This window comes from Branchiostoma floridae, chromosome 5, assembly GCF_000003815.2.
Source record: "Branchiostoma floridae strain S238N-H82 chromosome 5, Bfl_VNyyK, whole genome shotgun sequence".
NCBI classification, from domain to species: Eukaryota; Metazoa; Chordata; class Leptocardii; order Amphioxiformes; family Branchiostomatidae; genus Branchiostoma; species Branchiostoma floridae.
Window position 1 is genome coordinate 6,150,984 of NC_049983.1, and position 17,093 is coordinate 6,168,076.

The following is a 17,093-nucleotide window of genomic DNA, read 5'->3' on the forward strand; positions in this document are numbered from 1 at the left end:
AAACTTAAGTCCTGCAAAATAGTATTGATGGATTTCCATGGCATAACTCATAGGAATTGAGTTGGACAGTTGTGAATTCCAAAGACGTTGGAGGGCCTCTTAGCTTTACCACCACAGAGAGTAAAATAAAGTACACACACAGGACATGTCCTCAGAATGCCTTTTGAAAGACTTGCTAAACTAGTGCTAAACTGGCAACTTGACAAAGGGAAAGGAAAGTGAGGAAAGACCAAAACTAACTTGGAGACATATGCCACAAAGGGAATTCAACCAACTCGCGGTAAGCCTGAAGGAAGTGGAAATTCTGGCCCAAAACCACCCTAAGTGGAGAAGACTTACCTAATAATCCACTAGAGACACAGGAGGATCTAAAGCTAATGGCACAACCCGCCGTACGTGCGATTTGTCCGTACGTCTTTTTGGGGAGGCCACGTCCGCCACGTATTTCTGAAAACGTTCAGGCTGTACAGGGCAGGCGCGTCTCCCGTACTGACACGTACAGGGGGCGAATCTGCAACCTGATGGCACACAAAGTTTTGCCTGCACGTAAAGGTCTATGACGTGTCTGCGTCGGATTCCCTACGAGTTCATACTGAGGCGGTAATTACCACTTACGGATCCCAAAAGATTGCCCACGTTTTGCACGTAGACCGCACGTATTTTGCACGTACTGCGGGTTGTGCCCTTAGCTTAGGTCCTAGTACTTTGAAGGATAGACACTCAGTTCAGCAAAGGAGTGTACATGGGTAATGTATCTTATGTCATATATCATAGCAAAGTTGCAATGTTGCTTGTACAAAACTTGTTATGTATAAAGCCTGTTGAAAATGCAGCAACTTAGTTGCTCGACAAATTTAAAGAGCAGTTCAACTTTTTTCCTTTTAATGTGTGATTTTGTAAAGACCCCTCTTCTACTGAAGTTGGGATGGTTTACTTTGGAGTGTGCTGAACTAACAGTGTTTCCTTTGAGGCTCTCTTCCAAACTTTAAATGTAGCACAGCCACAGTATGTGTTTCGGTCCATCAATATAGCTGTATAATTGTGAGGGACCCAGGTGGGCTTGTCTGTTGCTCTGCCACAAAAGAATTGTCTCATTCCATGTAGGAGACAGGGTAATGGCAAGGATATGTAAAGCTAACTAAGGGGGAATGAGACAGCAAGCTCAAAGACGAGAGACGACCCACTATCTCCACATGTGGCGCCAGCCCTGTTTTAAAAGTCCACTCAGTCTTGTCTTTGATGTGGGAGAGACGTACCCTGAACTTGACTCAGACATTGTCTCTGCATCATGCATACACAGCTGTTCCTTTGCTACATGGAGTTTTAAAGATTTTGAAGGCACTCAAAGTTAGTTATTAGCCTAAAGGCTCTTGGCAACTTGAAGGAGAAAACTTCTGGGAGCATGATGGAACGTGTAAAGGTAATGGAGTCGATACTGGCCGACTTTTCCGTTCCGCTCTGTTGGTCAGAGATGTTACTACTGATTGCTACGGCTCATTGCAGTTATGGCTGTCTGCCATTCCCTCATACATTGAGATGCAGTAAACTCAACCAAGATGAATGGACACTTGTACTTACTTTGATCATGTCTATTCATACTTACATGCTTGTTAGAGGGTTGTGCTCTGAGTAAGATCAACTACCATTCTTAGTACCAAAGGGTAAAGACAAAAATGTTGTTGCTGCATACTGTAATTGTAAATGCCTTTAGTTTGCAGTGATTTTTATTTCATGTAATAAAAAAAAAATGGAGTGTTCTTGGTGGTATTAAGTTTGTGGTAGCGCTTTAGGATATTTTACAGAAATAGAAACAACATAGTCTATGTAACGCAAACTTTGCTGTCCAGGGCTGTAACTGGCGGCGGATGTTGGGCGGCTGCTATAAGCGAGATTTAATCAGGCTAGAAACAACAGTTTTAAGTAGTGAAATGGGCATCACGAAAACATAAAACCATTGCATTAATTTTAAGACTTCTTGTAACTTCTTGTATTAAATCTCTGGACAAGTTATTGTGGTCGAGAGAAGACAACCTAATGGCAGTTTAGGAAACACATAATCATACATTCAATTAATTGGATGAAGTTATCTTGGTCTTTTATAATGTCATCATGCATTCTACATGCTTTTATTTACAGTCATGTATATTGGTTATCTCAAAGTTACAGGGCGTAATGGAAAGAAAACCATTTCTGCACAAGCCACTGAACAGAAACGAACAGTTTGCCTAGAGCTGTTAGCAGTCCCGTACACTTGCATGATCTTTCCTAGTCCCTCTATCTATCAGGCATTTAAAATGCCATTACTGATTGTGCTGATAGAATACTCTGACTTCTTTGAAGTACTGTAAATCCATTTAAGTTCGCGGGGATTTAATTTCGCGGTAGCAGGAAAAGGGACTTTTCGCGGTGGTTTTATTTTCGCGGTAACACCATAGACTGCAGTCTAATACCATAATAGAAAAATGTTTGCGGTGGTTTTAAGTTCGCGGTGAAGTGGTCACCGCGAAAACCGTGAACATTAGTCCACTGCAAACATTTCTGCATTTACAGTATGTTGAAAATGTGTAGGAATGGAATAGTCAGTGGGTGTATAAATTACATGCATTAAGGAGTTAATAGGGGTTTTTGCATGCATCTAATTCAGTAGAGCAGGTCAATTAATGTGGATAACTGCCCTTTGTAGCATTACGAGTTAATGATGGATTGTTCGAAATCTATGGGATTAAGTCCCGACCCACTTATAAAACTGTCTGTCTTTCAAATGCCAACAAAGACTGGGAAATTAGAGTATAATCATGGCATAATTATAAGTTTAATGGGATTGGGAGAGGGATAAGGAAATGTTTGAGCACTGTTACAAATACAAGGTAAAGTGGTGTGTTTGGCATTACTGTAGCCTAGTATCCAGTCATATTATATCTTCTCCATTTGTATCTAGAGGGCAGAAGAGATTCAAAGCTCTAGTCTAGCATGGCTGGATACCAGGCTAGCAACACAGTCATAAATTGATAGGTGACATCATATTATAGATGAATCAAGAATTCCTGGCAAGTTTATTTATAAAACCATTTATTTAAGTGCCTGGGGTGCCATTTAAGGCCCCAGTGCACTGAAAGTGCATGTTCTGGCTTGGTGAGTTTTATAGTGCCTAGAATGCTAATTTGTAGTAAAAGCTGTACCAATTTGAATTTTATTTTCTTGCCTGTTGGAATTTCGTCAGGGAATTCTGTTTAGACAAATTTGATAGATTTTTCAGTATTTGTTGGATTTCTAGGAAAATTTGTAAAAAGGAAAAGTTGATTTTAAAATACCAATACCTCACTGTAAGGAAAATGCCAAACTGTTATCAGGTTCTAGAAGGTACTTCAACAATGTAGAAATACAAAATCTGTTGTAAAGTTTGTTCCTTTGTTTCCTTGAACTTTATTGAGCATCCCTTAATCTTTCCAAAACCCCGCAAGTTTTGATCAATTAGAATTTTCAATCACTGTCACTACCCTGCTACCCTCAGTCTCTATGGTGTCATACAGTCATTGGCTCCCTAGGTTTGAATCTGAAAGCTCTACTCAGCAGTTGAGCGGAGACAAATAGCACATCATATGTCTCCCGAATGGATGCAAGCTGACAAATGGGACAATATACTTTCGTGTGAACAGATTAATTTCATATTGATTTGTGGGGGTTTCGTCTAATTGATGTCCAAATCTGGGGAACACTTGGGACTCGCTGGCTGCCATGCTTGACCTGTCTATATGATTAATTCCTGCAGACATACCACTGATGTGCAAAAATTTGGCATGTTTACAGCTGGTGTTTCTTCATAAGAACATGATTTTCAAAGATGATAGGGAGTAGAACTTTTTTGGTGATATGTAATATTTGACAATGCAAATTTGAATATGACATGATTCGTGCTATGATGACACTGATTTGCAAGAATTTACAGCTAGTATTTCTGCATAAAAACATTTTCCTAAAAGATTGGTGTTGGGGGTGGGGGGCGACATGACATATTTGAACATGCAAATTTACATCTGACTATATGCAAATTGTCTGTAGTCTGTAGTTCGGCATTTTGATGAACCAATAGAAAATATTTCAATATACTTGTAAATTGATTTCAACAAAAAAGATTGAGTCTGAAATTTTGTACCGGACTATGTTGTGTTGTTACTTCTGGGAACATGTCAATGAGTATGTAAAATATGTTACTTGTTAGCCCATTGAAATCAAAATGCAGGTATTTCGTTAAAATTGCTAAGAATGTCAGGTACAGGGTGATTCATTTCTACATTGTCCACCATTCCAAAGGATGATACTGTAAAAATGCCAGAACAAATTTTATGATCATTGATTTTTGTGCACTTTGAAATTGCTATACCCTCATCCTTATGACTTGTCATGTTATCTGCTCCCATTGAAATACAATACAGCTATAATTTATTCTCCGTATGAGTCCTACATTTGTGCGATGGCCTACTTTTTCCGGTAATTTGTAACTGTGAATCGATTGATCTATGATTGTGATTAATTTCATACATGATATGTTCGAGGAAAATACCTGTTTTATTATACTATTATCAGGCAAGTTCTTTTTAGGCGACCTCCCCTTTGCTATTGGGATGTGACCATGTTCAATTGTTGCAACGAATGTTACTAAAACTACAAGGCAAATGTCCTTGAATTTTACATATTTAGTTTACAGAATGGTAATATTGAGTTACATTGGGTAAATCAGGGTGGTTCAATGTTGCAGAACACCATATCCCGTTCTAAAGCCCTTTCTATTAAAAACATTTTCTTTTGAGCCCAGATTGAAAATTACAACATGCTATGGAATGAATGGTTTTATAACACCCAATTCTAAATGGACCGTGAATGCCTATAGGCCAAGTGTCGGTATCTCCTCTTTCTTTTACTTTCTTTAAATCCCGGCTGATGTTCCTTCCATTAGGGACGGATTTAAGGGTTCTCCTTTTTTTATTGATTCTTTTTAAATTGGCTTTTGATGTGAAGGAATATCTAGGACACTGCTACATGTGTAATGGTCACTTATCTGTGTAGGGAAGAAATGAAGCATGGATCTTTCCTTGGTGCTGATTGGCCTTCAAGAGTTCTGCTGTTGAAGGGACTCAATGGAAGGTTTTGGGGGGAGGGGGGCAAAACTAAGAAAAGTCCGGAAAGGAAAAAAAAACTTCATATCATCAGTATACAAGGTTACCTTTCAGTATATTTACTCTTACTATAACAATACATTATGTCTTTCCTTAGTGCTGATTGGCCTTCCAGAGTTCTGCTGTTGAAGAAACTCAGTGTTAGGTTTTGGGGGGAGGTGGGCAAAACTAGAATATTCTGAAAAGGAAAATATTCAGATCATCAGTATACAAGATTACATTTTAGCATATTTATGCTTATGGATACACAGCATGTTGTCTGTCCTTGGTGCTGATTTGCCCTCCATTGCTTGTTGTTAAATGTTCACTCAATCTAAAGTTTGGGGGACATGTTATCAATATTCAAAGTTATGTTTTAGCACATGTACACTTATTATTACAAAGTTTGATGACTCTCCTTGGTGCTGACTGGCCTTCCATTGCCTTACTTTAAATATGTATTGAATTTCATGTTATCAATATTCAAAGTTATGTTTCAGCACATTTACAATTGTTATCATGATGCATGGTATCTCTCCTTGGTGCTGATTGGCCCTCCATTGCTTGTTAAAAGTTCATTCAATTTAAAGTTTGGGAGACATGTTTTTAATATTCAAAGTTATGTTTAAGCTCATTCACCCTAAATATAATTACATTACATGATGTCTCTCCTGGGTGCTGATTGGCCTTCCAGAGCACTGGTGCTGAAGGGAGTCAATGTAGGGTTTCGGGAGGATAATTGAAACATCTGGATGGTAAAATCTTCATGTCTTAAAAGTTTGAAGTTACATTTCAGCTATTTGCATTCAATATTTGCAAGGCATGATATCTCTCCTTGGTGCTGATTGGCCATTCACAGCTTCACTGTAATAACATCATGATTAAGACCAGCTCAGTTGCTCACTATGAGTGACAACTAACTGATCCAGGAGGCAAAGCAGGGGTGAAACTCCCTACCCCATTTCAGGCGGAATGGTTTGATCCGCTCACACTGGGAAGGTCCCCTACTCTTTTCGATAAGTGTGGCACTTTCCTTGAAAGCTTTCCTATCTTCAATGCACACCTAAGCAACATTTTATCTGGAACTATCCAAATCAAGCTTTAGCATTCTCTGCCAGCAGTATAACCTATTGTTCTTAATTCCTTCATTTGTCAGAGCTCCAGTCACTGGACATCTTAATGCCAATAGGGAGTAATGATATAAATATTTAAGTCGGAGAAAATCGTTACATGGCTGTAAGGTTACCTGTTCCAACTTTGACTACCATTTGATGAGTTTGTTTTTGGCAGAGGAGTTACTATCGGAGTAGACTACTGATCAGTGTTCAATGCTACTCTGATAACTTCATAATGTGAAAAGACATTTGACAAATACCTCAGTGTAAAGGGCAGTGCCTATCTTGGTTTCTATAGCCCTTGAGCCACACAGATGTGCACGGGCTAAAGGATAATTCTAACAGTGTTCTCACCAGGATTTTTCTACAGCTAAGGTGCATCTAGTGTAAGGACCAAAATCACAGCATAGGATTAGGACCTTCAAATTACAGCACAGGGCATCCAAATCACAGCGTAGGGGGCCCTCTATGCTGAAATGGCCTGGCGAAAACACTGGTCTAATGTGGTGTATGTTGAAATGTCATGCATGTTGAAACATGGAAAGTGCTCTTTCCCATACCATAGATATTCATCATGACATGAGAAAGCAATTGTGCAATTGTGCCATTTTCATTTTCAAACTCTTTGGTATGGCTTTGCTGAGGCTCAAACCTGCCTATGACTTGCTGCAGGCGAACAATCTACTTACTTGGCCATTGCCTAGCTACGAGTGATCATTTAACTTGCATATAACATATCCCCCTTGTAGAAACTTATGTAGGGCATTTGTTTCTGTTAGCCCGGGTTGCATGCTACTTATATGTTGCTCCCATAGCCTACTTCTAACCCCCCTTTACCCTTATTGGTACAGAGATGTATAGGAGTCCCAGTAAAGTGATAAGTATGACACCCAGGCTTGAACTGTGTACTCCTCAAGAAAACTTTGAGACTCAATAAGACTAGCTCAGGTGGTGATACTTAACTGAACACTCCCAAATGTTGCCTACCATACATACTCTCTGTCTGAGTCTTGGAGCTATCTACAAAATCTTCACAAGGCTTAAGTACGCTTAATTGCTTTCTACCAACGCAGACTGATTTACCGGTGCCTGTAGGTCTTGCGGAAGCCTGAGTACCTCCTCGTTTCTAAAATATGCCAAGTGCGGAGCGTTATCGTTAAGCGCGTCGGCGCTCTAACCTGGTTAATCAGGTCGAAAGAAGATTAATGATGTGCTGTTATGAAAGAGCGTTGATTGTATCTGGGCTGTGAAATGGCTGGTTATTTGTCACCAATGACACGCCATTCAACAGAAGTACATTTGTATGGGGCGCTGGCGTCGGCCATAGATTACATGTTCCAAAGGTTCGGGCTGGTGGACATTTCTTAAAAGTATTGCTGATGATGCTGCCAACTGTTAGAAGGGTTATCTGTTGTGGAAAGTGTATAGAGCGACCTTAAACAGATGATACCATCAGCAATACCCTAGCGCATTATTACCTTGGCACAATGGCATGCTCAGGCCAAGAAAGCTTATTACCATGCAGGAGAAGTTCCAAACTTGAAGTACTGTATTTCCAGAGAAATGTTTATAATCTGGCTCAAACTGATAGAAAAACAAGGTCATCTGTTGCAAGAAAAGTAGAGTGACCGTAAACAGATGATACCGTCGGCATTTTACCCGGGACAGTATTACCTTGGCACAATGGCTTGCCCAGGCCAAGACTGCTTATTACCATGCAGGAGAAGTCCCATACTTGAAGTACCGTTTTTCCAGAGAAATGTTTATAAACCGGCTCTAACAGATAGAAAAACAAGCACCTGACTGATATTTTGTCTGTTGCTAGAAAAGTGGAGTGACCTGAAAGAAATGGCACTTTTATACTTTTAGTATTACCCTCATACAGCAATTATATACTAATACATTGGCACATGGTATGACAAGGACAAGAATTTCAAAGTATATTACCATGCAGGAAAAGTCCCAAACTTGGAGCACCATGTTTGCAGAGTAATTTGTATAATCTATCTCTCTAACTGATGGAAAAGCAAGCAGTTTCAGATATATTTGATCATGCTGCATATAGCTAAAAGAGACTACGTTAGAGGAAAGCGTTGGATACTATTGCTGTAGATAAAAGAAGTGACATGTATATAATGTTACATGATTGCGTACATGTACAAAACGAATGTCTCACAATCAATCTTTTCTCGTATTTTCCAGGGTGGATTTGGAGGAGTAGCCTGTGAGACGTGTAAAAGTGACAAGCTGTATGGTCCAGACTGTAGCGGAGGTAAGAAATCTGCACCTTTTGTGATGACAGTTAGCCTGGGTACCATCTGGATAGTAGTTTGCTCCCATGTTTGCTTCTGCCTCCTATCTGGGGACCTGCACATTCAAACCTTTCGATGTTGACGTCAGGTAATGAGCAGATTAAGGAATAAGTTGTAGAGTATTCATTTTATGAAAACAGGCTTTCCGCAAATGGACGGAGGGCGTTTCAGGTGTTCAGGCGCTCATTTGTAGGGACCAATCAGGACCCTCGGCCAAAATTTGGACGATTCCAGGCGTTAATGTGGTCAGGGTTTCCAAACGGAATAGTAGGGAAGCAACTGTGTATAGTGTATAATGAATGTCAGAGCGAGAAGTGACTTTATATAGTGTATAATAAATGCCGGAGCAAACTACTTTTTGGATGGTACCCAGGCTAGATGACAGTAACAGTTTGGTAAGAAAACCACAAAGTTATTCCATCCATGGCATTGGATGGTAACAGAAAGGCCATTTTGAATTCCAGGCATGTTCCTTTCTTTAATTGAATTATGTGCATGGTTAACTACAACCTTCTGTCATACAGACTGCATATAAATCAGATAGAAAACTTTCCTTACTTTGGTTTTTATCCTGGGATCATTATAAAGCAAATTGTTCCGGATTTCGCCGTCAACTAAATAAGGAAAAATAGTACCGGAGTCTTCAATACTGTTCTACATTATTGTAATGGAATCATTATCGTAAAACTTGAGAGAGGAGCTTCAATGTTGCCAGGTGGCGAAAAATCCCATTTAAAGATACACTATCAGTATCCTTCATGTCCAAGGGTTCCTATGGGATACATTATGGGTAATCCAGCTAGAAAGTATACGATTACACAGAACTAGACGGCCATCAATAAACCCCTCCACGCCCCCAGAGGACCCGGGCCTATAGAGGTTTAAAGAGGCAAGAAAGAGCGGTACCTTAAATCAAGGGCGGGTAATTTTATTGGCAGTCACTGTGAAATTGACAGACTGTCCGTCTTCGCGCTCCAGCTGAAACCCTACCCAGCTGTGGTACTGCAATTTCATGGACGTAAATTCCTAACAACTTGATCAGGTTGGAAATGTTGTTAGAGGAGGTTTGGTTCGATTCAGGGGCGGTGGAGGGAGAGATTGGACATGGACCTGTACACGTTGGTGTTGTGTGAAGTTCGGATTACTGTAAATGTATTTAAGTTCGCGGGGATTTGATTTTGCGTTACTAGGGGGAAAGTGACGTGTTCGCAGTGGTTTTAAGTTCGAGGTACACAATGTAGTGTCATACACTGTAGTCACAAACTATAATGAAAAAATGTTCGCGGTGGTTTTAAGTTCGCGGTAAAACTGCCTTGCGAAAACTGCGAACATAAAACCCCTGCGAACATTTCTGCATTTACAGCACTGGGGTTGTCTGTTCCATAGACTGGTCACTGTGAATCATTTCAGATACTGTAGTAATTACACTGGCCTTGCTCCAAATTATGTGAGTGGGGAAAATGTATGAAAAACAAAATGAAGGATGGAAAGTTTAACAAAAGGAAGGGTGAAAGATCTAGAAGAAGAATGTGACCAAAAGATGTTGACTGGAGTTGATATTTTGTCAGATAGATAGATAAATAGATGGTTAATTGTGCAACAATTGCATCAGTGACAATGTATGGCAATGTATAGACAATAGAAGTTACAGTCTAATACTACATATTATACTCGTTATATTACAACAGTTTCAGTTTTTTTGGAAAGAAGACATTAATAGTGTTTTGTGATAGAGTGAAAATGAATCAATAGGGTAGCATGTTATCTCATTGGGAATACTTCATTTCATATCTTTGTCAGATATTATTGGAAAGAATACACCAGTTATGTAATATGATAAACTAAAGATGAGTCAATAGTCTAGTCAGTTATCTCTCTGGGAATACTTCAGTTCATACAGTATCCTTTATCAGATATTTTTGGAAAGAATACACCAGTTGTGAAATGAGATAAAGTAAAGATGAGTCAATAGACTAGTAAGTTATCTTACTGGCAATATTTCAGTTCATATCTTTTATCAGATATCATTGGAAAGAAGACACCAAATGTGTAATATGATGAGGATGAGTCAAAACTAGTATGTTATCTCACTGGGAGTTCTTCAGTTCATATCTTTTATCAGATATTTTTGGAAGAAGACACCAGTTGTGTAATTTGATAGACTAAAGAAGAGATAACTTAAGAGACAATAAGTTATCTTGTCAGAAATTATTGGGAAGAAGACACCAGTTGTGTAATTTGATAGACTAAAGAAGAGATAACTTAAGAGACAATAAGTTATCTTGTCAGAAATTATTGGGAAGAAGACACCAGTTGTGTAATTTGATAGACTAAAGAAGAGATAACTTAAGAGACAATAAGTTATCTTGTCAGAAATTATTGGGAAGAAGACACCAGTTGTGTAATTTGATAGACTAAAGAAGAGATAACTTAAGAGACAATAAGTTATCTTGTCAGAAATTATTGGGAAGAAGACACCAGTTGTGTAATTTGATAGACTAAAGAAGAGATAACTTAAGAGACAATAAGTTATCTTGTCAGAAATTATTGGGAAGAAGACACCAGTTGTGTAATTTGATAGACTAAAGAAGAGATAACTTAAGAGACAATAAGTTATCTTGTCAGAAATTATTGGGAAGAAGACACCAGTTGTGTAATTTGATAGACTAAAGAAGAGATAACTTAAGAGACAATAAGTTATCTTGTCAGACATTATTGGGAAGAAGACACCAGTTGTGTAATTTGATAGACTAAAGAAGAGATAACTTAAGAGACAATAAGTTATCTTGTCAGAAATTATTGGGAAGAAGACACCAGTTGTGTAATTTGATAGACTAAAGAAGAGATAACTTAAGAGACAATAAGTTATCTTGTCAGACATTATTGGGAAGATGACACCAGTTGTATTATCCGATAGAATGAAGAGGAGATAACTTAAGAGACAATAAGTTATCTTGTCAGACATTATTGAAAATATGACACCAGTTGTGTAATGTGATAGACTAAAGAAGAGATGACTTAAGAGACAGTAGATTATCCTGTAGACGGTATTGGAAAAAAGTCACCAGTTGTGTAATGTAGCAGTTAAACAGACCATAATTTGTCTTAGTTTGTACTACACTTATGATCAGTGTTCTCGCCAGGCCTTTTCAGCATAGGGTGCCCATATGCTGTAATTAACATCCCCTAAGCTGTGATTTGGGCCCCTATGCTGTGATTTGGGCCCCTACGCTGTATTTCAACCAGTGAATGATACTTTTCTGTGGTTTTGTAACTAGTAAAAGTAAAAAAAAATGTAGGCTTTATTACACTTAAAATAAAGCAAGTAATAGTGTTTTTAACCAACTACAATTCTCATGCCTGCATTGCTTACCATGCATATGGCTTTGCTGCAATAAAATGCCCCTACGCTGTGTAATAATCCTGGTGAGAACCCTGAATGATGACACAAGGTCTTTCACAACAAGAGATGTTCGTGGCAACCGTAAGAGATTACTGAAATCAATCAACTTTATATACCATTCCTGTTTCAGAATGCACATGTGTCCATGGCATCTGTAAGCGAGGACTGAAATCATTCAGGTTATATTTTTTCTTGTTTCAGAGTGCACCTGTGTCCATGGCATCTGTAAGAGTGGTCTGGAGGGTGACGGCAGCTGCTCCTGTCTCTCTGGGTACTCAGGAGAACACTGCGATCAACGTAAGTACTACAATGTAGATTTTCAGACTTCAGACCTTGTAGACTTAGATTTTAACTCTTGGATTTCTAGACTTACACTTGTTTTTAGCTAGACTTCATGCCTTCATGGTTAAGACTCTTGATTGCCGACTTGGACTGTTAGATATAGACTTTGACTTACATCGTAAGATCAAGGCTGTCTCCAGAACCTGTCCATCTATCCAAGGATGGAAATTTGCTTGCTGAGGCAGACAGAAGCTTCACCCAATCCGTCCAAGAAATCTGAATTTCATGACGCAAAATTGATGAATATGTTTTTGACTGATTTAACAAGGAAAATGAAATTTAATATCAGTTCCCAAACAGTAAGTGGGACGAAAAAAGGTTGAAAGCTGGAGACAGCCCCTTCGTAAGATGCTTAGATAAGTTAGAATCAGACCTTAGACTCGGGTTTACAGTTAAACACTTTACATCTTACACTCATCTTTAGACCTTAGGCACTATACGACTGATACATGTAAGAAAGCATTGGCATTTTCACTCCTATACACTCTAGTCCTGCGGTGTCCTTAGTACCAGGCAGACAAAGTATCACTCCAACAACCATGATCACCCTAAGAATTATTGATAGCTAACCGATCGAAAGTTGCTCTGCATACACGATACAGATCAGGAGAAGACAATTTGGTGGCTATGACCTCTGTCATGGCCATCATGGCAGGTGCTTTCAATTGTCTAGTGACAGTCTGACCTCCGAAAACTGCTGCATGACAAAAGAGAAAGGGCACATGAATGAGTGAGATGGAAGACTGCCAGAGTATTGTGAAGGTCAGGATGTAAGACGCATGATGTGCGCTGGCGAGACGTCTTGCTGGGGGACCTTTCAGGTGAAGGAAAAACATGCACATCTTAATTGCATGTAGCAGGAGGTGCAGACACGACACTATGTCATGCCGCAGAAGGCGACATCAAGATTTGTGACCCCTTTTAGGTGAAGGCCTAGAAGTTTGGTTTTTTTGGCAAGACTTTGAACTAGGGATTTACCTTTTTTATTGAAGGCTGTTGAATTATGAAGTTCCCAAAAAGTTTGATAGGTTCATTTCAGGGCACAAAACACCCACCATCATTTTGCAGAATTTATGGGTAAAGCAACTTAAACAGAAAAAACTTGCAGTTTTACATACTAAAAAGGGTCCGTCAACACCTTCTCGAGATACTCTTATTCAAAGTTTGAAACAAAATCAGCCCCTGCAATCCCCATAAAGCTGCTAGGGAGCCCAATCTTACAGCACTTATTCTCTGCCCCAAGAGCTGTCTACCACTCAAAACAGCAAATTTCCAGAACACAAAAATATAAAAATAGGAAGTTCCATTGTAGTACCTTGGAAAACTGTTGGGGGCCCGCTATTGAACTTGACCTTTGTTTTCCAACCCCAACCAACCTACTAAATATCACCAAGAATCATCCTGGATGTCTTGCTGGGGGACCTTTCAGGTGAAGGAAAAACATGCACATCTTAATTGCATGTAGCAGAAGGTGCAGACATGCCACTACATGTATGTCATGCGGCAGAAGGCGACATCAAGATTTGTGACCCCTTTTAGGTGAAGGCCTAGAAGTTTGGTTTCTTTGGCAGCACTTTGAACTAGGGATTTACCTTCTTGAAGGCCCTTGAATTATGATGTTTCAAGTTTTGATGTTTCAAAAAGTTTGGTGGGTTCATACCAGGACCATAAAACACCCACCATCAGTTTGTAGGAAAGAATTTACAGATAAAGCAGTATTAAACAAAAACAGCTTCCAGTTTTACTTGCCAGGAAAAACACATAATAAAAAAGGGTGTTGATCTGTCAAAACCTTCTTGAGTTATTCTTTTCCAAAAGTTGAAATAAAGTAGGCCCCTGCAGTCCCAAGAAAAGCCACTAGGGGACCCAATCTTACAGGAACAGGAGATATCAGAATTGGTTCTACTCTAATACTTAAGATCATCTAAGGCTTTTCAAGATATACTGTACACACACACACACACACATGCACGCACACACACAAACACACACACACACACACACACACACACACACACACACACACTGCTATTACACTTGCAGTTGAACAAAATAGTACTGGAGATAAATGCAACTTGTGGTTTGGCTACATGTATGTCTTCTACAGTGGCCACTTACAATGCACTAAGTAATGTAAGATCGAAGTTCCTTTCTAATTGAGTAATTTGGTCTGCGCTTGAATGCTCCCAGTGAGTCCTTCAAAATTGCACAGGTTTGCCAAAACTTTGTCCTCATACACTCTATTGAATCGTCTTGGATTGGTCTCCTGGCTTTTAGATCAATGGTAGTGTATTATGGCATTGAAAGTCAAAAACATGGCAGTAGTAACCTTTTTTGTGCGTGGGAGGGATCATACTTGACATTTCATTTAATTTGTCTGGGTCTGATGGATAAAAGACCTTTCCATGTTCTACCCTATAAAACTTTATGAGAAACCTGCGCTAACAATTTGTGACTCATGGGAGGTGACGTTAATCAGTCCGCTGGGGAGAGTAGATCTTCTCTCGTTGATAAAGATTTTTAGTAAAAAACTTTCTATTGGAATATGTTTATCCCTTGATGTATTATATTAGCTTAAGTAAAAATAGATTCAAATCAGGCGTTATTTTCCTTTTGATTTATCTATAAAATCTCATTTTCCTTCTCTATTCAGTAAAAAACTATACAATTATGTATACCACATTACCACTGATTTACTTTCTTTGCAAAATTAGCCCAAGGGCATGAACTTGCAATAAATATTATTATTTTTATATTCAATTATTATGATAACAGGTTGTGGAGCAAGGTTACTGGAAAAGGCTAACTTGATAGATGGAAAGAAAGTGCTTTCAATATGAAATTTGTAGCAATTGTTGGTTCTTCAGCCTACATCAGAGATCAAGGAATGTTTTTCATATCATTCAAAGAAAAACGTTGCGTCAACCCCTGCCATAGTTGCAGATGAATTGCGGATTGACCCACACGATAATATATGGCCTTTGATGGCCCAGGTTACCCAGACGGGGTCTGGCGTCCGTCCAAAAGTCTTATTACTTATCCCTCCAGCACAGAGGTTACAGTGCCTAAAGCCATAAAGGTCTCCCACAATGCAGACGTATAAAATGTCAAACGCATAGGAGCCAAATTTTTATCTCCCTAACGTAATGGCCAAAGATAGGCCTTCAAGGATCAAACCCTCTACTGAAGTTGGATTAGGTAAATGAAAGTGGCATATGATTGAAACAAGAAAGAGAAAGAAACTTTTGACTTTACTTTGCTTCACTTTATCTGGCCGGAGTGGCCGCTTCTACCACTATAGGGATGTTGCGAACAGTTGGAGTAGACGGTCTGTGCCAGTTGTGTTGCATATTGAGGTGTCTGAGTTTAAAATCGTAGTTTGTGAGGACTTGGAGTTACTGCCAGGGTCATTTGGGCGGTAGCAGAAGGTACCTTGTCTTCAATGTTAGACTACAAGTCTTTGTGAATTTACCAACATTCTTATGGCAATATCAATCATATTTGGTAGATTAAACTTTGGCAGGGTCAGTTGAATTTTGAGACTATCGAGATATTATTAATAGGTGAGAAAGATCAGTGGGTACTGAAATCATGTGTAACTTGTTGCTCGTGGTAAATTGATCAGCATTTTCTCTATAGTGGCCACCTGTCTATAGTGGTCACATTTCTCCAGTTCCTTGAATGGCCGCTATAGACAGATTTTACTGTATATTGAAAATTTGAATTTATATTCCTACAAATGTATATAACATTTAATAATTTTTTAAATCCTTATTAATCTGTTACTTCTGTACAATACTGAAAACCTTCATACACCTTATGATTAGTGATATTATCAATGGTCTTTATGACCAATGATTCCAGCAGGTTAATTAGACAATCAGGCAATACTGCATTCTCCATTATGTAGAGAAGATTTCAACTGACATATATTTTCTTCAGTGGTAATGAAATAGTGATTATAAGGTAATCCATATCAATACTAATTCTAATTTGTTGGGTTAATTTCACAGTTTGTTGATTAAGCTCATTACTTATCTTTAAAAAATCCACGCTTGATTTTTCTTGATAGTTTTCGTAAAAGACTACATTAAGTGAAGCTTATAATAAAGCCACGTGAGTGAAGTTGTATTAAGCCCCCCTTAGCATTAAAGTCTTGTGGGACCGCGTGGCACGATCGGGAGCGCGTTGGTCTCAGGCCCGAGAGGTCCGGGGTTCAAATCCGCTTGCCGTGTCACCGATCTTGTGCCCTTGGGAAAGGCACTTTACACGACTTTCCTCACCTATCTCGGGTGTAAATGAGTACATAGCTGCGGCTAGTGGCAGTGACAGGCCTTTGTGGTGGTGACAGGCCATAGGGGCATGTTCGGGCATGACGCACCCGCCATGACACATGAGTCAGGGGTAGGAGGAACCCCTTGCATCCTTGGTCGGAAGTCCTCCTAGGAGACGGAAACTCCAAACAACAAACCTGCATCTGCTGGGGTCGTCTTACACGTTGCATACAGTTGACCCTGTAGGACTAGTGCGCCAGTGGACGCGAGGGTGGAGAAGGACGTGCACACCCCTCCTTCACCTTAAAAACCCAAGTGCAGGCCAGGCAGACGGGACGCCTTAAACCCGTCCGCCTACCATTGTCTTTCGAGACAGACGGATGCCAACAACAGCATTAAAGTCTTATAACAGGTCTACCAATAAGGGAAATTTATAAGTGGTGTTAACGATAGTGTCATACAAGCTTGGAACAAAAGAATTCATTTAAAAAAGC

At 39.4% G+C, this 17,093-nt stretch overlaps 1 protein-coding gene and 1 long non-coding RNA gene across 3 annotated transcripts in view; one reads left to right on the forward strand and one right to left on the reverse strand.

Annotated features, from left to right (window-relative positions):
- The window catches only part of LOC118415423 (stabilin-2-like), a 174,457-nt gene that overhangs the window by 37,949 nt on the left and 119,415 nt on the right, over positions 1-17,093 (forward strand). For both annotated transcript variants that reach the window (XM_035820033.1, XM_035820034.1), the window contains exons 3-4: positions 8,471-8,540; positions 12,185-12,280. In XM_035820033.1, the coding sequence (XP_035675926.1) occupies positions 8,471-8,540; positions 12,185-12,280 (166 nt within the window). The remainder of the gene's footprint in view (positions 1-8,470; positions 8,541-12,184; positions 12,281-17,093) is intronic.
- LOC118415424 overlaps positions 1-17,093 on the reverse strand; it is a 128,880-nt gene that overhangs the window by 5,430 nt on the left and 106,357 nt on the right. The window lies entirely within an intron of this gene.